Source organism: Sebastes umbrosus, chromosome 3 (genome assembly GCF_015220745.1).
Source record: "Sebastes umbrosus isolate fSebUmb1 chromosome 3, fSebUmb1.pri, whole genome shotgun sequence".
Lineage (NCBI taxonomy): Eukaryota > Metazoa > Chordata > Actinopteri > Perciformes > Sebastidae > Sebastes > Sebastes umbrosus.
The window spans coordinates 29,797,165-29,820,547 of NC_051271.1; the positions used below are offsets into that span (position 1 = coordinate 29,797,165).

General features: G+C 39.9%; 1 protein-coding gene across 1 annotated transcript in view; it reads left to right on the forward strand.

The window, feature by feature from the left end:
* The first annotated feature begins 17,551 nt into the window (after positions 1-17,551).
* pkd1a (polycystic kidney disease 1a) overlaps positions 17,552-23,383 on the forward strand; it is a 76,136-nt gene continuing 70,304 nt past the window's right edge. The window contains exon 1 of the mRNA XM_037765020.1: positions 17,552-18,081. Coding sequence (XP_037620948.1) covers positions 17,807-18,081 — 275 coding nt within the window. The 5' untranslated portion in view covers positions 17,552-17,806. The remainder of the gene's footprint in view (positions 18,082-23,383) is intronic.

Sequence of the window (23,383 nt, forward strand, 5' to 3'; positions counted from 1 at the left end):
TCTATTCTATTAAATCACGCATCCACTCAGAGATCAAGACGAGAACATGCAGGCTTACTTTGGCGAGCAGCGAAAAAAGTCCACATCTTTGATCACATTAAAATTAGCAGCCCCCTCCTCCTAACCAAACTCCTCATTATCAGTCCAGTCTTCAATCAGATCCTCCAATAATCCTCCAATATATCGATGGACAGCTTGTGTCCGAGCTCCTGATCGGTCGCTGTCCGTGGTGCTGAGACACAATGTGTCTCCGCTTCTCCTTCGCCCTTCAACTTTCTTTCCACGCAGCTCTGCTGTTTCGTTAACGATTTGTTAAGAGAGTGAGAGAGAGAAGGAGAGAGAGAGAGAGAGAGAGAGAGAGTGGGTCTCTCCAGTCTGATCATGAAGAAGAGGTGTGCTTCGAGCTGTCACCCGTCAAAATGTCATCAGGAGAAGAGGAGCAGCTCTGCTCAGTGGACATAGAGGTGGTTTGGTTTTCTGCTTGAGCACCACTGGTGGAATGTAACTAAGTAGGCTACATACAGCTTCATACAATTATAGATACTTGCAATTTACTCCAGTATTTCCATTTTCTGCTGTTTTATACTACTCCACTACATTTTAGAGGGGAATATTGTACTTTTTATTCCACTACAATTATCTGACAGCAGTTATTTTCATCCTAGTATAAATTCAGATGCGTTGCTTTAGATTAAGCCACTAAACAGTCTGTAAAGTGGTTACAAGCTCAGCCAAAATTGAGTTAAAGGGACTGTTTGTAAGAATCAGAAATTGCTTGTTAACAGCGACACCTGTGGCCGTTAAGTCAATGAAAGTCAGCGTCCGGCTCGCGCTTGCTCGCTCTAAATAGACATGAACGAGCATCGCTCAAAACAGTGAGGCGACACACGTCAGCTAAAACCGCAATATCAAGTAATAAGTACCTCATACATATTTTCTTACACCCCCCATTGAGTACCGATCCGATACCGGTCTTTAATTAATAAGCTGTATAGCTCACTGTGTGGAAGTGACTGGGATCATTTTTTTATTGATTAAGGCAACATCAGGCTTGACTTAAACTTTGCTTTCCTAACTTAAGCCGTTCTTAACGTAAAACAAAATATAACAAATAAATAAATGGATATAAATTTACTGAATTTTTATTTATTATTAAAATAATGAATCGTACACTAGCAACTTGACAAAAAAATCTTCAAATTGAACAGGAATTACAATTCACGTGTACACATTTTTAATACAGCGACATTGTCAAAATACCCCATCCAGCTATTTGAGTCAGTATCGGCCCACTATAATTTAGAAAATTATATTGGCTTTAATGATTTAACTGTTGTTATATTAAAAGCATGTATCAGTAGTGAAACTCAGAGTGTCTCAGTGTGTTTAGATATGTGTGTTAGATAGGATATATTTTGGGGATTTTACCTTTATGAGACAGCACAACAGAAATTCAGGAAATGAAATGCAACAATGGTTATTGGCTGGAGTCAAACCGGGGACATTGCAGTCGCCCAGTATGCGTTTAATGTGTTCTGACCCTCGAGAGCAAAAGCAATCCAGCAGCAGGCTTACTGTAAGTGCTCGGACCTTACTTAGAGCATGCTTTCTCTCCTTGACACAACCATTATGGTGTGTTGAAATGCCCCACTCACTGCGAGGTAGGGCACAGAGCCTTGCAGTGGCAAAGCTCAGCGCAGGTATGATATGCCATCAAAAAGTGTGTAAGGAACGCCATTTGCTGTTTTGAGGCAACAACAGTTGCAGCTGTTCAGGTCAGGTCAGCGGTGGCAATTTTGGTGGCAAAATTGAGCGGTGCACCACGCAAAGGGTAGCGCTCACGCCTAGTTGGGCGCCATCGCTTTCCCCATATGGAAACAATGACACAGCCTGCGCAGAGAGATTTTATGGCGGATCATGTGTGGGCGGCATAAGACTTCCACTGACATATTCTAAAAATATAAACCTGCCCAGAAGGATAGAGAAGAGCACAGCAGGTTGTTAACAGTCACCTTTGTATTTTCCCTTTCTAATGTGGGCATGTGAAGCCCTTTGAGAATGCTGTTGCATTTAAGAGTTAAGTTAAAGTTAAGTGACCTGCTGGTGTGACTTTGAATTGCTTTGAATGATGACTCACGAACACTACATAAAACTTAGAATGCTGTCAGCCTTGGAAACATATAGCTTGCCAAGCACAGAAACAGGTGGATGTGTTCAATCCTCAATATATATCAATATAAACTGGGAAAGAAAAGTTCGGAAACTTGTGTTTGGTGGATTATTTCTCTGTTGTTACAATGCTAATTGGCATTGTATTTTACATTGTTGGAAAGCCTGTTTATTTACCTTCACAATGATGTCCAACTTGTAAGGATCATGCATTTGTGGGATGAGCAGCACAGCTGATTATGTGGGTAGCGCCCAAGAAAGATTTGCCAAAATGCTCTGCCAATGGTAACCAGTGTATTCTCATAAGGCTACCAGGAAGCCTGCAATGACTGCCCTTCACTGTCAGGCCCGTTTGTGCTGGTGTCGACAACACAGACAATGGAACCTGAACATGTGGGGGAATGTCATGTTCAGTGATGAGTCCAGGTTCTGTCTGTGAAAGTTGGATGACATGGTCAAAGTATGGAGACGTAGTTTCCGAACTTTTTTTTCCTAGTTCATATAATATCATTTGCACTTTCTGCAAGGTAAAGAACTCAAACATCCTCTGTCTCACCAAAACTCAGCAAAAATCCAATCAATCCACACCTGGTGGATATTCATACATGGACAAACCCCAACCGGATGGTTGTGGTGAATTGAAAATCGAAACCAGTCTGCTATCCATTGCTATCCGTCTTCCCCCTCATTTGAATCCCTTGCATTTAGACTGTCCAGTCACAAGTTGACAAGGTCTAGTTGACACTCCGGTCCGAGTTCAAGTTACGTGAGCCCCTCTTGATCGCCGCCGAAAGATACTTTTTCCTTAGCGATTCCTCAACAGGTATAACGTTAATATAAAACTGGAGACTTGGATTTTGGTCTTGTTATTAGTACAACCAGTCACACAGCAGCTCTTTGTATGTCGGGCGGGGGAACACATTTTCAATCCATATTTTCTGCAGTTGGTGAAGTTTACTACACAACAACTCCTTGTCGTCTCTCTCGCTTGGCTCTGCTACATTGCATGCTTTCTGCCCCCTGGTTGCGCGCGGATCTCTGTGATGACGTTGTAAAGAAACCCGTCTATTACTCCTGCCTGGGCAACTTTACTGTAACATCCACGCTGACTCCACAGATTGCAAAACAGCAACTGAACTTCTGGAAATTCTGTCCTTTTCCAACATCACTCAACACATAGATTCCCCCACCCACAGTAGAGGCCACACCCTAGACCTTGTCTGTTCCACCAGCACCAGCATCAACCAACTGTCTAGCATTGACCTCACCATGTCCGAGCACCTTGCCATCATCCTCCACACAGACATCCCCAACCCCCCTTGAAAAGCAGAAACGCACCAAAACTTTCTGAAGTCCATCAATTCATCTTCTCTCTCCACTTATCTATCTGAAAACATCTCAGACTTCACCCGCAGGCCGAACGTCTCTCTCACCAACCTTTTCAACTTTTATAACACCATGCTCTCCTTCTGTCTGGACCAGTTTGCACCCATTCAAACATACGTACTGCGCCACTTGAAATACGAAGGACGTCAGCTTGAGCGGCTCGACAGAAGAACAGGTCTCACTGTTCACGCAGACGCATATAAAGAACACCTTTACAAAAACACCCTCAACACTACCCGCTCTGCATGCTGTGATAATCCAAGGACACTATTCTCCACTGTCAACAAACTCCTCAAACCCATGAACAACTTCTCTCACTCCTTCATTGACAAATGCAATGTATTCTTACATTTCTTCCGCCATCCCACCTTGACTCCAATAACCTCTCTGAGCCTTTTCAGTCTGGTTTCTGCACAAAACATAGCACTGAGAGTGCTCTGATCATGGTCACAAATTACCTACTGTTATCCTCGGAGTCTGGTTTCATCAGCATCCTCATCCTAGACTTTCTGAAACTCAAGTGCAATACGTTTGAAATCCTAATCATTGGCCCAGACTCCCTTACCTGCCCCAATCAGGATTCAACTCAATATTGATCATCACCCCCTCCACCCAAATCCGTGACCTTGGAGTCATCCTTGACCCCATCCTCTCGTTCCTGCCCCATATCAACCACATCACCGACCAACAGGCTGGTCCCATACACTGTTCGTAGCTATACTTACTAAAAGTAATGCACTGTTCGTGTATATATCACACAAATTAATATATGTGTAATTAACATAATCGAAATATAAATAGCGGCAAACGCTGCGTAAAATTACCGGACTGTTGCCCAGGAGACCGGCGTTTGTGCCCCATGTGAAACCAGAAGTCCAAGTTGATTTATTTGTCACTAAGTTAAGTACTTCAGTAACGCCTCTTCTGGAGTTATTTTAACCCAAACCACAATATTTTCCTAACCCCTAAATAAGTAGTTTTGTTGTCTAATCCTAAACAAGTATATTGACACGTTTTGCTGGACATTCGTAGGAAAACGAATGAAAAAGGAGGGAATACATTTTTTCACAAGATATCACACAAACCGTTGTATAAGGATACGTTGCACCAAAACAGCCTTCTTCCACCTCCGTAACATTGCCCGCCTCCGACCCTCACTGTCACTTACTGTTGCAGAAACACTCATTCACGCATTTGCAACATCCAGGCTTTACTACTGCAACAGTATCCTCTATGGTACCACAGACAAAGTTCTTAATAAACTCCAGTACGTAGCCTACTGACCCAACATGTTCTCATCCCAACTCATAACATACCGCCCCCTGGCGTCACGCCCCTTGGTGTCACTTGCCGTCACTTTATTTTTGGCATCAAAACCACTATAGTTCCCCTAAGCGTCCCTTTAGAATAGGCAACAAAACCACTATAGTTAGGTTTAGGAAAGAAATACATGGTTGGGCTTCAAACTACTACGTTTGTGCAGTGAAAATGACACTGAACGTTGTGAACATGGTATAAGAACGAACAGCTGATTGTAACGTGACACATGGGACATGAACAGCAGTCTCCTGGATGAAAGCCTTGTGTTTGTTGAACCCATCCACCCCGCCCTTCCGCTCGCTCCCGGTGTGTCTCTTTTCGCTCTTTAAACTACATCACCACACCCCCAGCACACTTTCTATGAGCGTTTACTGTTGCCGCGGATGGGTTTACATTACAGTTTATGGAACGTCCGGTGCATTTCATACCGGCACAAAAGGGTGTCTTGTGCCCCCACATTGTTGTCTTTGAAAAGGGCCCTCAAAACCCACCTCTTCAGATTGCCTTGCCCAGCTTATTTAATGTTTCCAGTTAATATAATGTAATGTATATAATTTAACGTCATGTCACAAAGGCGTTGCATTCAGTAAATTATTTTAAAAGGTTCATTATGGAAGCGTTGTGTTTCATTATGTGCATCTCTAAATGTCAGTCATCTTTAAATGTGTTACTTACAGCAGACTATTTCTACCTGCGACTCTTTCTTTCTGCACACACACACACACACACACACACACACTAGAACAGCAGAGCAGCAGACAGTGCATCATACGCTTCTATGATCATTGCATTTATCCTTGACTTCCACTGCCTTGTAGCCTGCCATGTTCCCTCTTTTTTTCTTCCTTCTCTGCAGGGAACATGGTTGCATGGTCTTACCCCCCACTATCCCACACAAACACACACACACACACACACACACACACGGACATAAACACACTTAGATACGCACGCAATCTTTAGTTAATATCTGAGTGTCAGGTGGGTCTCTCCACAACAATCCCCTGGAGTGAAGCTATCACACAGCCCGAGGGTTGACCTTACCAGTCTGTCAAATGACATTATTGTCCTGTGGGCAGTGTGTATGCGAGAGGGATAAAATACATGATTGCCCAGGGTCAAAAAGAGAATGAAAATATTGTCAGGTAAAACACAGAAGGCGAGCAACTTTACATTCTCCTGCTCCAAATGTAAACCTGTAAGAGAAAAGTTAATTAAAATTAGGCAGTCACAGCGTAGTTTTGAGAGAGCTTAAGGCTTGGCCAAAGGCAGTTAAGGAAAGCAATGATTAAATTGGCCACGGCCAGATTTAAAACATTCTTGGTGGGAATTGTATTAAGTAATTATAACCAGTAATATGTGTATAAGAGGAAAGAACATTGTGTGATTCCCATTTTCTTCTGTGCTGTGCATGCAGAGGGATGTGTCAATCCTTCCGGAAATGTCTTAAACTTGACATTTTGGAGTTGCCTGGCAACCTCACAATGACGACGAGGCTCGACGAAGTCACTGCGCACGAAGGCCCAAACACACCAAACTGACATCAAAGAACTAACGGCGATGAAGGCAGCCTGTTGCGTCGCCTCATGTTGCCTTTGTCTTGGCCAAAAAGCTGCACTCGAACACATCGTAAAGACTACAACCGACGGCCAGTTAGCACGTACGTTCTGCGCCTGCGTGAGAGGAAATAACTCTCCACACCAGCAGGTGGCGGTAGTCTGTATTTGTCATTCAAAAAGGGGAAACCGGAAGACCGAGGACGGTGGATATACAAGCCGTTGTTATGATATGTACATGAAACAAAGCGGCGTTTGCCAACCATTTTCACACCACTCTCACTCACCACTAAGCCTCATTCCAGATGGCCATGTCATTGTGAAAATATCCGTGTGTTGGAATGATCAGATGAGATGAAGATGAAAAATGAGAAGAGCCTTTCACGTGCACTGATTCGCTTAAGATGAACATCCAATCAGAGTGATTTCTGTCACTGACAGGCTCCGCCGCTGATTCAACATGCTGAATTGGCGGCAAAACCAAGTTGAGAGAACTGTAGATGCAGATTCCTTGACAGACAAACAATTATGTCCTAATTAAAGGTACATTGATAACATTCAGCCACTAGATGCTGATCTCCCTCCCCGGTTCCATTGCATTTACTTCACAACAAGTGGTTGCCAGGCACTTAGCGTCAATCTCAGCCATTTTTTTTTTTTTTTCCACACTAACTAATGACAGAGATACCACGTGATACCAATATTGTTACACTATTGGCTCACAAGCCTTGTTAGAAGTGGGAGCCAGACGTCGGATATCTTCCACAGAGATGAACAAAACATTCAATTTGGACCCGCCAAATTTTTTAAAATTATTAATTCACAAATTCATACTTTTATTCTGCACCTTTATAAAGCTCTGTGGATGTATTTTTATTTTTTTTAATATATATATATATTTGTCTCCATAAAAATGTTCAATGTTCAATCAATAAGACATTTAAAGGACACCACAATGTATAGAGTAGTGCAGAAGTCCCTTGGTGTTAATTACTGTGGCAGAGAGGCCACATGAAACTTAAAGGGGACACACTTTTTCAGTGCTTGTTCACATACATTTGGGTATCTGGAGTGCCTACCAACCTACAAAGTGTGAAATAAGACAACCCAGTGAGTTTTTTGTGGGCTGTTTCGATCAGAAAACATGTGATTCAACAAGCCAATCAGATTTGGCTCCCCTTCCTATGTCACATGCAGGCTCATTAGAATACACTGCCCCCCCTTCTGAGTATCTCCACCCATGGCTTGAGAACTACCTTTGCAAAGGAGTGCCATATTTTTCTCACTAGCCAATCAGAGCAGACTGGGCTTTTTCGAGAGGGTGGCTTAAAAAGACGGGCACTAAAACGGAGCGTTTCAGACAGAGGGTGAATAGAGGTACATTCAGACAGACAGTATGAGAAAACAAATGTGTTTTTTTTACATTAAAGCATGTAAACATGTTATAGTAGAAACCCCAAATAGTATGAACCTGGAAATAAGCCTAATATGTCCCCTTTAAAAAAAAAACACTCTCTTGTGTTTCTCTTGCTTGCTCTCTCTTTCCCTCTTTCATAAAAATCAAAACCAAAAAGAAAAAAAAGCTTGTGATATAATTGACCTCTCTTACACCTCACCAAACCCAGCCTTGATCAGAAAAGAGAAAAGATTTTCCCCTTTGTATATTCAAGTTTTACCTCGGTTATCAACCACTCATCATGGTCGTGTTCTATCATCAAATTAACACATTTAGGTGACTGTGCAGCCTTGGCCCTCTATGAGTGCTCTCTTTTTTTTATTTGAGTTCAAATATTTCGCATGGCTGGACTTGAGTGGCTTGTGCTCTTTATTGGGTCCAAAGTGGGTTTGTAGCCTCAGATGGCAGATAACGCACTAACCTGTGGTCATGACCTCTGGTGGAGAACACTGCAAATGAATAGCCCTTCTAGGGATGAATAAAGTTGTTTGAATCTGAATCTGAAGTACTGCTGTTTGGCCTTGGTGCATTCGCTGGATATTAATAACTGCAAGTGTTTGCAAAGGTGAAGTTAGAACTGCTTTCTGTTCTTTTCTGTATGTTCACTATTGTGTAGCAGTGACTGGCAATACTCTCGCTGCCAACTTATAAGAAAACATCCTTTAGAGTTTCACATTTGCTGACAAACAACACATACAGTAGTTTTCTTGCCAGGTGTGATTGTTTTGTCATTACTGAGTTTTACATGTTGTTTACACTCCATACCAAGAAATGTGAATATATGTCATTAAAATCGGAATCTGGATTATATTTAAGATATTTTGTAATATTTGAAACACATTTTAATATAATGCAGTTCAGCACAACAACACCACAAAGTCATCAAATATGCTAATTGAATCAACAGACAAATGACTTAAGTATTAGTATTAGCTGTTGTGTTCCTTTGCATTGCATCATATGGGTTTTTCTACATGTGTGGACACTCGGTGTCTGATGTCTCAGTGGGATTTACACGCCCACAGAAGCGACAGAAAAAGCAGAAAAGGAAAAACTCCAAAAAACCCACACAGTACATAATGTATACATATATTCATGGATAATGAATTTATATTTTTCACCCAGGGGGAAGCTATAATAACATATTCTTACAGGTGGATGCTGAGGTGGCGCTCATTAAATACAATTGGAGCTATTAACTCCACTTGTTGCTATTAATAGGTAAACATATGTCTATTGTTGGCTTATAATAAAGGCATAGAATACAATACATTCAGCGCCAGTGGTGGAAAGTGGTACATTTACTCAAGCACTGCACTTAAGGTACTTGTATTTCACTTGATTATTTCTATTTTCTGCTACTTTATAGGGTGCTGCAGGGATGACGGATTTTTTCAGGCCAATTCGGAAGTTCACATCACACTGGTTCAAAAAAGCCAATGGGATTTTTCCATTGGCTTTTGGATTATTGCAAAAAAAATAAGCTTTGTGGCAAACACATTTTTATGATATTTACACATTTTGTTCAGCAAGCTAATCTTCACAAATGAACACCACTGTTATGATTTATTAAGCGTGAGTGCAATCGCTGGAAGTAAAAAGAGAACGTTAGGCTATGAATGAACTACACCACGGTCGCATGACTTCACGTCACCACCACTAAACTAAAGGCGGACTAGTGTTCGGACGTATTTTATGTTGTAGAACAAAACGTTAAATCTCTTCAGCTTGTGTTAACCGCAGACCTTATTTCAGACATCTAACTAAAAACCCATTCAAAAAACCCATTGACTTCCAGACGAGGAAACCGGAAGTGCTAAAATACTAACTCATTTCTGGGTTTTAGGACTCATTCCTGTACTTCTATACTTCTACACCTCTACATTTCAGGATATATTGTACTTTTTACTCCACTACATTTATTTGATAACTTTAGTTACAAAATATAATAAACAAATAAATCATGATGTATTATTATGGATAAAGATAAGACTTCATTGATCCCTTGGTGAAATTCACCTACCCATCCATGTCTACCAGCTGCAACATTATAGTGATATATACATCAATGCATCAGTGATTGCAATTCAATAATATAATATACATTATTCTTAAATGGCCATCATGCATAATGAGTACTTTTTGTTACTTTAAGTATATCTTACTTTAATAATACTTTTGTACTTTTACTGAAAATTCTAATTTTGAATGCAAGACTTGTACTTGTAACAGAGTATTTCTACACAGTAGCATTTCTACTTTTACTTAAGTAAAAGATTTGAGTACTTCTTCCACCTCTGTTCAGGATGTCTTGTGCTTGGTGGAATCACTGCTGAGGAGGAAAAGATGGTGAAAGCAAACCTCTGGAGTGGTTCTATTGGTACTATCCACAACTTCACACACACAAAAAAAAAAGTTCTAATGTGTAACGAACTGAACTGAACCGGACTGCTTGCTGGAAAAGTTCCATTACAGTCTCAATCACCTCCATTTGACATGTCTTCTTCTTCCTACGCTCTCCTGGTTTCTATCACTATCATCATCTCTTTATTGCGACATCCTCAATTCCTCTCTACGACGGGCCTCCATCTCCCTCACCCTCTCCAGACTCTCCCCACTCCTGCATTCTCTCCTCATCCAGTCCCTCTCCTCCCCTCTCCCCCTCTCTTCCTGTAGCCCTACAATAACACAGACAGAGGCCTCAGTAAGTGCTGTTTTCCTGGCCGGGCTGGAGGACCCTCCCCATAACCAAACAGGAGCCAAGCTCATTTTACCTTCACCCGGCCCAGACTGGACCAGTCCTGGCCAGACAAATACAAAATACTACTTTTCATTTTTTTGGATGAAGTGGTTCAGCAGGGCAGCTCCACTAGTCCACTTAGTCATCATTTACCAGTTCTTCATCAGAGTCTGATCAAGACGCACATGACGTCAAAACGTTAGTCTTCTAATAAAGTTGATTACCTTAAAGCTGCAGTAGGCAGAATATTTTTGGCATCATTTGGCAAAAATTCCATAATAACCTTTCAGCATATTGTAATTCAAGTGTTCTGAGAGAAAACTAGACTTCTGCACCTCCTCATGGCTCTGTTTTCAGGCTTTAAAAAATCTAGCCAGTGACGGGAGACTTTGGCCAATCACAGGTCAATTCAGAGAGAGAGCGTTCCTATTGGCTGTTCATTCAACGGAGGCAGCTGTCAATCACTCGCGAACTCCGATCAAACGGTCAAACTAGGCAGCGCTGATCAAATATGAATCAATATTCTGTAACTGTAATGTCTATTTCTTGCATGAAATGTTTTCAGAAACATCTTGTAGTGTACTGTTTAGCTGTAAAATGAGACAGTTTGCTCCGGCTGGTGGGCGGTGCTTGGTATTTCCTCAACTGATCTCAACATGGCAACCCAAACTTTCTCATTTTACAGCTAAACAGTACACTATAAGATATTTCTGAAAACATTTGAGGAGAGCAATAGGCATTACAGTAACAGAATATTGATTCATATTTGTTCAGCGCTGCCTAGTTTGACTGTTTGATCGGAGTTTGCGAGTGATTAACAGCTGCTCAGAGACGGCAAGCTCCAGCTCGGCTCTGATTGGTTGTCTTCCTCCGGTCTGTAAAATCTTTTTTCAGATTACCTGTCTCATGCACTAGTCAGGATATAGTGACCGTTTTATAAAAATAACTTTTTTTAATCATATTTTCTCCATTTCTACCCACTGCTGCTTTAAATCGGTGTGCTCCAGTGTGCTTTAGAACTGGTCTCTGAAGTATTTAGTATTTCAATTCAGCATGTTTCCTTAATCTCTGATGACATATCACAGTAATTTTATGATTTATTACAGTAAATATATTACATATTGGTCCAAACATGCACTATTAATATCATAGGCCTACTTGCATCCTCGTCATTTACCCAACATCAGCATGTTAGCCTACAGCCTCAGAGAGCCGCCAACATGGCTGCATAGTCCTATTGTTTGTTGTAATTTGTTCAGACTTCATCATTTGAACAGCAGCATTTTGTAAAATGATAGATGATTTGCAGAACATCAGATTATCTTATTAAATAAAAAAAAAAACTAACCATCCTGAGCCTAATATAAATCAATGTCTCCTCTTCAGGGAGCGCTCAGGAGACCCAGTGGTCTACGGTTTAACACCTTCAGATTTTCTCTGTGCGTCACTGTCATTTTGTGTCTTTATATAATGTGGGCTTGTGAAGCACTTTGAGACACCAACTGTAATTATGGGTCATGCAATTAAACTTGACATGGATTGTTTCGTCCTTTGTGTCATTTGAATCCCTCCTTGTCCTTTCCTTGTAAAAGCACAACAAAGCTCCCTATTTAAACTGGCTCTGTATCTTTCAGAGAGGCTGCACTTCAACTACAGCAGCTTATTACGGATCGAGATAAGATCCTCTGATGAGAAAGTGTCTAAAGCTTCATTCTCAAACAAGTTACATCCCAAAATGAAATGTCCACCTTAGATAAAGACATGACTGGCATCAAAACTCATTGGCAATGTTGAACTTTTTACTTTCCATAAAGGAACAGTGTAACATTTCAGGGGATCTATTAGCACAAATGGAATATAATATTAATAACTATGTTTCCATTAGTGTATAATCACCAGAAACTAAGAATCGTTGTGTTTTCGTTAACTTAGAATGAGCCCTTCATATCTACATAGGGATCGGGTCCTCTTCGCGGAGTCCGCCGTGTTGCTTCGCCATGTTTCTACAGTAGCCCAGAACGGACAAACCAATTTGACGTCTCTCCAGGTCAAATTGATAACTATAAACGGATGATTATTATAACCGAATCTTTGTTGTTGTGCATCATTTCTAATGCAGATTACCATCTAATTGACATGTGTGTATTTATTACATGAATGCAAAGTTATGAAACAGAACGCTTCGCTATTTACTGGTCCACTGCCAATTCTTCTGCCTTTTCCCATTGCTGTTTTTGGCCGGTATGCAGTGCAAGCGTGCATGCAGATGAACGGCGCCCCTTTGCCGGGGCTCCTCGTTCTCTCACCCAGCAGCATGGAGGAAACGGGCGCTGGTCTGCATGTGCTGCGGCGCTGTTGTGCCGAGTAGCTTGTCGGGAAAGTTTCACTTTGGTGTTAAATTTAACCATTTTTTACCACTCAAAAATTGATAAAAATTATCAATAATCCCTCCAAAATACCACAGTAAAACACCAAGACCTTGAGGAACACCACAGAAAAAGCCATGCTGTGATTTGGTATCAAACATTTTTGACATTCGGAAATTTCTGCAAGAATTGCATTTTTCGGCGATTGGATGGCGAGCACTTCTGTTGTGTAAACTGCACAGAAACCCCCTTATTGTCAGTATACCTAGGAAAGCCATCCATCCTCCCAATTCTCTAGGTCTCTAGTTTGTGGCTGTAAAGTTTCATGAGGCTGTGATTATCCTAGAGGTCACCACAGCTCATTTTATACAGTGAGGTCACATTTCAAAAAATGGTCTCACTACAATGAAATGTCTACTATGGGGACTAACATCATCACACATGAATACAGCTGGGCTCATTGGATCCACAAGAGTCTCAGCTTTACAGTGATATCCAATTTATGTAATTCAAGACTGTGTAGGGACCCCAGTATGCAGAAATAATCAAATTAACCATTTTAGAATAAGCAAAAATAACACATTTATACTTCATTCAAAAAACTGCATGTGATTATCATAAAGTGGGCATGTCTGTAAAGGGGAGACTCGTTATTACCCCTAGAACCCATTTTCATTAACATATCTTGAGGTCAGAGGTCAAGGGGGCCCTTTGAAAATGGTCGTCAGTTTTTCCTCACCAAAATTTAGCCTAACTTTGGAGCATGACATGGTTGGTACTAATGGATTCCTTGGATTACCTTCACTTCTAGCTCTAAGACTGAGCCTGCTACAGCCTCTGAAAGACAGTAAAGTCGGTCAGGATCGTGGGTCTCAGAGGGTTAAGCTGGGAGAAATGTGTATAAATGACGACATCAGGAATATTTCCATTTCATTGAATGGTGCAGCCATAAATAATATGGAGTTTTTGGCTGGACTATTTCACTCAGTCTAAACATTATACAGCTACAATTAAGAGCTGGAACATACTAATACAGAATATATGACGATGATGATGTCTGATATAAGATGGTTTTAACAATCAAAACATCTTAATTACTGTTGGATTATACTGTGAGTATTGAAATAGTACAAATTCATTATACACTGTCAGTCACTCACTGTGAAAAGTAATCATTTGAGTTATTTGGCCTGAAACATTTGGACCACCCGCTCTTCCATTCACTCATGTTTTGCTTCTCAAGTATGAACTCTGCAATGAACTGCTGCCAATGGGGATAAGAGAGCGCACGAGTTATTGCAGGACTCCTTTTTTTTGCACAGAGCACCAGATGCCTGCAGGGAGGATGGCTGGGCCCCGGCCAAGTCAAATACCCAGGAGACACCTCTAACACGTGCCCTGCACTGTTTCTGGAAATACTGCAGAGAGAGAGAGGAGGGAGGGTGGAAGTCAGACGTGTTTCTGAAATGTGAAATAAGTTTTACAACTGTCATTTCACAATCAAATCACAGCAGAGCGGTGACATTTCCACATTTCTGCGAGATGAAAAATGTCACATCTCAGCGGGTGAAGGAGGCCGTAATCAGCCTATCACTGCCTCAAGATGAAGGAATGCAGAGTGGCTGCTTCATAGTGCTCTCTTACTGTTCACCTGGAAAATTCATCCATTTTTGTACTTTAAAAAAAATAAATCTTTTAAATAATGTCAGAACCCATCTAGTGGAGGTTGTGGTTAGGGGGTAGAGCTTTCATCAACCGACATGTAGCTCTTCTTCTGCAGAGATAATGAAACACAGACACACGTGCACATAGCTCATGCTGCTCTCGCAAAAATTGTGAATTGGGTGTTATCGTGCCACTATAACACATCTATAAATTCAACTGAAATTGAATTGATTTGGCCAAAACTGAAATTAGAAAGATTCCATCGTTGCTTGGCTCAGCGTCATGCTAAGTACCGATACATGCCCAGAGACAGACTTTCTGAGAAACATCATGAGAGACCTGCCAGCTGAAAAACCTCCATCACCTCCTCCAAAACAGAAAATTGTTCAAATGTATGACACAAAGTGCTATTGTTAATTGAATAGTGAATATTGTCAGGTATGATATCTGGTTATTGTAAAGGAAAAAACTTACATTGACAGTGTACAGCCTCCAGGCCGCCTTTATAAGGAGTTGAAGCCCAGAGTAGAGGGACTGTATTTCAAGCAGGAGAGCTGTTACCTTGAATGTTACAAGGTTCAATTGTTCAATTGTCACCTGGCACCTGAATTTTGTGTTTTCCTTTACTTAAATAAAAACATTTCCACCACAATGTGATGCAGAAAAGGCCGAAATGTGTGCATAGAATTTCACCAGAATACAGGAATACATACCCTCCTCAAGGTCTGGTCCTAGAATCCCCCCTGGTCTGCACCAACTTGAAAATATTAGCAGCAGGTTTAAGAGGACAAAAATCATAGTAAACAACATATTATTTCACGGGTGTTTATTTCCCATGCTCTGTCATCAGCGTTGGTTGGTTAGGATAGGAGCATTGTTATTGAAACGATTTTATAAATGAACATATTGAACTTTACATCTTGAGCAAGGCTGGATTATCAACTGGGCAAAGCAGGCAAGTACCCCGGGGCCCCAGACCCTCAGGGTTCACAAAGGACACATGAATTATATTAATGTTATTCATTGGATGTCAATTGGTTTTGCCAACTAAATTGGTTTGGAATTAAGTGCAAATTTGGTCGGGGACATGTGGCTACCACTACTGTGGAGAATTTTTGGTTGAAATGTCAAAGGACCTTTGAATTATTACCTGTCTCCCCAGGCTTGTGTCAAATATACATGCTACGTATTCCTCAATAAATCCCTGTATGTGATTAATCAGGGGGTAAATAGGGGCCCATAAGGCTTGAGGCCCACTGGCAGGTTAATCCAGTAATGACCATGATAATAGAAGGAACAAATAATATTAAAGCAGCAGTGGATAGGTAGGAATGGAGCGTATATGATTAAAAATAGTTATTTTTATAAAACGGTCACTATATCATGTTCATCCGGTGTCGTCCGGTGCTCCTAATGGCATCTGCAAGATTTCACAGACCGGAGGAAGACAACCAATCAGAGTCGAGCTGGAGTCTTGCCGTCTCTGAGCCGGCTGTCAATCGCTTGTGAACTCCGATCAAACAGTCAAACTAAGCAGCGCTGATCAAATATGAATCAATATTCTGTTACTGTAATGTCCTCAAGTGTTTTCAGAAACATCTTGTAGTGCACTGTTTAGCTTTAAAATGAGGAAGTTTGTGACCCGGCAGCCATGTTGAGATCAGTTGAGGAAATACCAAGCACCGCCCACCAGCCGGAGCAAACTGTCTCATTTTACAGCTAAACAGTACACTACAAGATGTTTCTGAAAACATCTGAAGCGAAAAATAGGCATTACAGTAACAGAATATTGATTCATATATGATCAGCGCTGCCTAGTTTCACCGTTTGATCAGAGTTTGCCAGTGATTGAGAGCTGCCTCCGTTGATTGGTCAAAGTTTCCCATCACGGGCTAGATATTTTTAAGCCTGAAAACAGAGCCATGAGGAGCTGCAGGGGTCTAGTTTTCTCTGAGAACACTTGAATTACAATATGCTCAAAGGTTATTATGGAATTTTTGCCCAATGATGCCAAAAACATTCTGCCTACTGCAGGTATAAGTAGTACTTGATGAATAAATATGAACACTACGGCTTTATACACGGCCTAATATCCTACTCTCTGTCTGGTATTGAACACAACTTACAAAAAAAAAAAAAGATTACAAAAATAATAAAAAAATAAATATATTATTAGTCATTCATCTAATGACTAATAATATATTTACTTTATTATTATTATTATTTTTATTATGATAATAAATATATTATTAGTCATTCATTTAATGTCTAAAAATATATTTATTTTATTTCATTTTATTATTATTTATTATTATTATTATTATTATTATTATTATTATTATTATTATTATTATAAATATACTATTAGTCATTCATCTAATGACTAATAATATATATATATTTTTTATTTATTATTATTATAGTAATAAATATATTATTAGTCATTCATCTAATGACTAATAATATATGTATTTTATTTTATTATTATTATTTTATTATCATTATAATAAATATATTATTAGTCATTCATCTAATGACTAATAATATATATATTTTTATTATTATTTTGTATTATTATTATAATAAATATATATTATTAGTCATTCATCTAATGACTAATAATATATTCATTTTATTATTATTATTATTACTATTATTATTATTATTATAATAAATATATTATTAGTCATTCATCTAATGACTAATAATATATTTATTTGATTTTATTTATTTATTTATATTTATTTATATATTTTTGTTTGTTTTTGTTTGTAAGTTGTGTTCAATAGCAGACAGAGAGTATGATATTATTACTCTGAGGACTGTGCGCAGTGTGTGTGAGCGCTCAGCGGCGGCTCAGTGAAGTGCATCAAGTGGAAAGAGGAGGAGAGAGGAAGTTTTCCAAAACTTTTTTTTCCCCTGAAAGGATTGTGGAAGAAGTTCCGTTAGAGTTTCAGAAGAAGTGGATCCGACCAGAAGAAAAAGCAGAAAACAGCAGAGGAGATAACGGTGTCCAAGAGTTCATCTGTTCCTCTCCTCACATGAGAGCCTGGACTAAAGGACGCGTGTTGTGTGTTTGAGTTATTCTGCTCCTTCCCAGAGACTGAGAGGACTTACACCATCAGAGGCGATGAGATGTGACTGAGCTATGCCTTGTGGAAATGGACAGACTTTATCCAAGCGAAAACATGGCGTCTGCGTCCCGAGGTTCAGCTTCTTCTCCAGTCTGCTTGTGGCGCTGTGCTGCCTGGAGGCGTGGTGCTCCGGGCCGCAGGAGGACGGCGGCAGGAGCTGCAGCCCGTGTCCGGTCAACTGCAGCTGCGCGCCGGCGGAGACACCACCGGCCTGCGTCGTCAACTGCTCCAACCTCGGGCTGGAGAGGGCCCCGGCAGCGGCAGACCTACCGCAGGCCACCGGCGTGCTGTGAGTACAGGAGGAGGGCAGGGATCAGGGATGGCACAGTGGATGATGGAGCACATTAACACATCAATTTAACCAGGTTTTAACAGTTTAAACTATAGGGCTGTCCTCGACCAAAGTCGACTCACTCTCATAGGATTTTGTCGACTAATCGATTAGCTGATTTAATCGATTTCATCTGTGAAACTGAGTTTCTCCACAAATAATCACACAAAAAGCACTATACTTTAGATCTTGTTTACCAGAGATGTGCTCATAATTATCTTGGAAATAAGTCATTCAGAATGAAGAAAAAGCATAAAAAACGACTTAAGAAATCTAAGTCAAAGACCAAAGCCCTAATTTAACAGTACAGTGGATGATATAGTACATTAACTCAATTTAACCAGGTTTGAATAGTTTAAACTAACGCTCATAGGGATTTTTGTCAACTAATCGGTTTAATCTGTGAAACTGAGTTTCTCCACAAATAATCACACAAAAGCACTATACTTTAGATCTTGTTCAGCAGCGATGTGCTCATAATTATCTTGGAACTAAGTAATTGAGAATGAAAAAAAGCATAAAAAACGACTAATCGACTAAAGAAAGTCAAAGACCAAAACTACAAGCCCTAATTTAGACCTTCTCTTATGGAAAATTAAAAAAAACATTCATACATACATTCAATTAAGTATGATAACATGGCAAGCAAGCAATAAGATACCATTTGTTATTTTCCACTATATTTTTTGGGGTTATTTTCTGACATATTAATCGATTTTTTGTGTATACTGATGGTTGTTTGCCATTTGGTGCCCATTAACTGGGAGTCACAGGCTGGTTTACCATGTTTTTATTATTCACACCACATCACTCTTTTTTTTTTGCATCATCCAAAATTGATAGAATAATAGTTATCTAAGTTTGTTTTATTTGTGCTTTTGTTGTTGTCATGTGGAGCCAAAATAATTGGTGGATCAATGGATCAGATAAAAAATTAATCAGCAGCCATTTTGATAACGATTCACTGGAAATGAAGCAAAAAGGCCAAACATGTTTTTGATTCCAGCTTCTTAAATTTGCGTATTTACTGCTTTTATGAATTTTTCTATCATTGGAAATTGGTCATCTTTGTGTTTTGGACTGCATTTTCCCTCAAAGAAAATAATTAGCAGATTAGACAATGATGAAAAGAATCATTTGTTGCTGCCGGAGCCAGGCGTATGCACTCTGACGGATGTGGCGATTGGACTAATGTGGCCTTGACAAACTTGCATTGAACCTGCACTGTGCACCAGTGTACAGTAGGCTGTTAAAAACAAAAGACAGAAAAAAATAAAAGTTATATTTCAAGAAAAACATGTAACATTTGAATACACAGAAGGATAATAACTTTAAAAAGAGTTTAAAGGTTACTTTTTTTGTGTGGCGCAGACTTCTATTAAAGGCCAGGCTGTGTGTGTGTATGTGTGTGTGTGTGTTTGTGTGTGCGTGTGTGTGTGTGTGTGTGTGTGTGTGTGTGTGTCTCTCAGTTTGGTTAAATGTAGTCTGTCACCAGAGGAGTGAGCCTGGTGTTGGTGGTGCAGTCTTCAGCCTCTGGTGCTGCTGCAGCGAGAACATTCTGTTCTGCGCCGACGGACGACATATGTTATCAATTTCCCCTCACACTACCTTCTTTTATTTATGTTAGAGATTTACCCAATATATCAGGGCTAATAATGCACATTATTTTGGAACAGAGGCTTGAATAATAAGCATATGAATATTGTTTACATTTTTGGAAGCAAGTAAAACTGTGTGTTTCAACTGGAATTCTTTACAGCTAAAGGCAGCGTGCATATTTGTTATTATTTTTGAATGGATTTAAACCTTTCCCCTCATCTCAACGGGCTTCCAAAAATAGCTCTTGAGATTTAGTGATAGTATTTGCATAAGAGAGGAAGAGCGCTCTGTTAGGTGCCACGTTAATTAGAGGCAGACCCTGCTGCAGGATCTGTCTCTAATCATGTCAGACTCTATTGGTGCACTAATTGCATCAGTCTAGATAAACTTCCTTGCGTCCGACTGTACCAGCAGAAGCCATATGTGGGGGTGACTAACTGTGAACATTATACTGTCCTCGCTAATTTGGCCTCTTGTCTGCTGCTCCAACCCTATAGGCATCAATTCAAATCAGATATTTTAATTAACTCGACCGTGGCAGGAAAGAAACATCCAGCCAAGATCCAATGGAGAACTGTGAAGGATATTCGTTTTATAATGCTGCAGGCAGTGCTTGGTCTATGCTACCTCTCCGTTCATTATTTAAAGCAGGGGTGGGCAATTATTTTTCCTGGGGGACCACATGAGAATACCAGATTGTTGCCGGGGGCCAAACATTCTTTCAGACATAACCTCTATTTTATCACTGCATTAAATTATAGAAAACAGACTGTGCACTTATTTTTCATCATTTATTATACTGAAAATCACTCCAAAAAGCATATTATTAAGAAAATTATATGCACAAGTCTTAACCGTACAGAACTGACTGTTTTCGGTAGTAATGTTTCCATTAACAAAACTTAACATTTACATTTCCTTCTTTCGTTGCATGCAGCTTTTGTAAAAAAACTTTTGAAGCTTAGCTAGCAATCCCTCAGCTGTTCTCACCTTCTCGTCTCCAGATAGGTTCCTGTATTTTTATGCATGTTTTGTCTCGAAGTGGCAGCTCAAGTTGTAATCTTTGAATATAGCCACATGTTCGTTGCAAACTAAGAACACAGCTTTACCGCCAACCTCCGTGAAAAAATACTTAACGTTAGCAGTCCATGACTTATTATAGACGTGTAGTAGGTGACGCTACTTCAAACATCTCTCACGTCAATTTAATTTTGTCTGAGACCTCCCGGGCCAGGCAGAACCATCACGAGGGCTGGTTCTTGCATGCGGGCCATACAATGCCCAGGTCTGATTTAAAGAATACAAAAAAAGGTTATTTACTCAGAGGTAGTTGTCAGGGTAATGACCAGACTGTCTGAGGCAGAGAGATGTAATGTATTAGATAGTAAGCTTTCTCACCGTCTCATTAAGGCTACCATGAATCTTTAAACAGTGCATTCACAGCGTGCCTTCCAGTAAATAGTGTCAAACTGATGCTTTAGGTATGAGAATAGGATAAAAAACAAGGCATAGAACTTGAAAAGAAAGGGCATTTAGAGCTGCATTCGGTAACATTGAGCAAATATGATAAAAAAGTTATTTTTTATAAAACTGTCACTACTGTATATCCTGACAGTAGTGCATGAGACAGATAATCTGCCTCCTCCCAGTGCTCCTGATGGCATTTGCAAGATTTCGCCCTAACCTAAACAACCAATCAGAGGCGAGGAGTCTGCAGCAAACTTTCTCATTTTACAGCTAAACAGTAGAGACTGCTCGGCTCTGATTGGTTGTTATCCTTCAGCGCTGTGAAATCTTCCAAATGCCACTACTGTCAGGATATAGTGAGAGTTTTCTAACTTTTTATCATATTTGCTCAACGTTACCGACTGCAGCTTTAAGCCCTTACTTTTTAGGTTTCATTTTCGCAAATATGAATATGACAGATTGGTCTGTTTTCTCTCTCGGTGGTGTCAGTCCAGTTTGTTATTGTCACTGATGTGTGTGTGAATTTGAGACCTTGGAGAAGTAAACAAACCGTGGATCTGCACTTGGTTCGTTGTCAAGTCTGTCCTTCACACATCAACTGGGAGGGACGCTGTAAATGAATAATAGGCTAACAGCGGTGCTGGTGGTAGCAGTGTATGTATGTGTGTGTTTGTGTGTGTGTGTGTTTATGAAGGGGGTGAGAGAAAGATAGTGTGTGCCTATGCACAAGAGTGTATGACACCATATTGGTGTGAATGCTATTATCACACAGTTGCCGTTTGGTTTACTCACTCACTGACTCACTCAATGCTGCGTCAGCCTGAAGTTTACACTGCGTGCCACTGCGACTCTGAAGCTCCACACAGACTCAGCTATTCCTGCTTTCATTCACAATATCAGTACCTACATGATACCATTGAAGGGGTGGGAGATGAAGCACATACTTACACTGTATATTATTGATATTTCAGCAACAATTAATCTGTTCATTATTCTCTCCGTTAATCGTTTATGAACATTTCCAAAAGCAGCGGAAAATGCCCATCACTGTGCCCAAAGAGACATATTTAAATAGCTTGTTTTGTCTGAACCCAAAGATATTCCATTTACTATCAAGTAGGGGTTTAAGAAAATACCGCTACACATGAGTATCACAATATTATGTTTGGCGATACTGTAGCAATTCTCGAAAGCGCCGTATTGATTTTTAATTAACCTCTTAAAAATCTGACGGGCCACCCGGCCGCTTTTCTGTCTTTAAGAGGTTGTAGCAACCCCAGTTTTAAATGTAGAGTGAAGATACTGGTGTCATATGAAACTAGAAAAACCTAAAGAATCCATTGGTACCAACCATGTCATACCAGCTTGTCACAAAGGAGGCTAAATATCACTCCAAAGTTACGCTAAATTTTGGCGAGGAAAAACTGGAATGAGGTCCCTAATCAGTCTTAGAATTACATAAATTACGTATGACTGGAAAGCTGAGACTCTTGTGGTTCCAATGAGTGCAATTGTATTCATGTGTAATGATGTTGTAGTTCCCATAGCAGCCATTTCACAGTGACTTTTTTACTCCTATTTTATACATGTGGTGTTGTGTCTTATACTATGACAGTTTTCTTAAAATTAGATTTGAAAAAAATCGTAATATATCTCCTTGCTTACATTATTGCAATACATTGAATCGTTACCCCTGTATCATGATACGCATCGTATTGCCAGATTCTTGCCAATACACAGCCCTACTATCAAGTGAGACAAATAAAGTAATCACATCATTTGATAAGCGATTACCAAAACAAGGTTGGGCATTTTTTCTTGAAAAATGACCTCAAATGATTAATTGATTAAATAGTTGCTGATGGACTTTCTGTTAATTGATTAATTGATAAATTGACTAATTGTTTCATCTCTATTGCAGTTACACAATTAAGGCATTCAGATCCTGACACATCTCACCTCATTACCAACATAGTTACTAGATGACGCCTCACTAACTGAACGCTTGCTGTGTATCATGCTCATTTTTCCTGAAGCTTAATAAACCATTATAACTGTGGTGTGGCGCTTCTTATTTCAAATGAGGCAGCAAGGTGCCTTTGCTATAAAACACTGCAGGAAACCCTGGAATTGTTGTCAATATTGCAGTGATAGCAGTGTTTTTTTATGCACAATTATTTAGTCTTTTACTTTT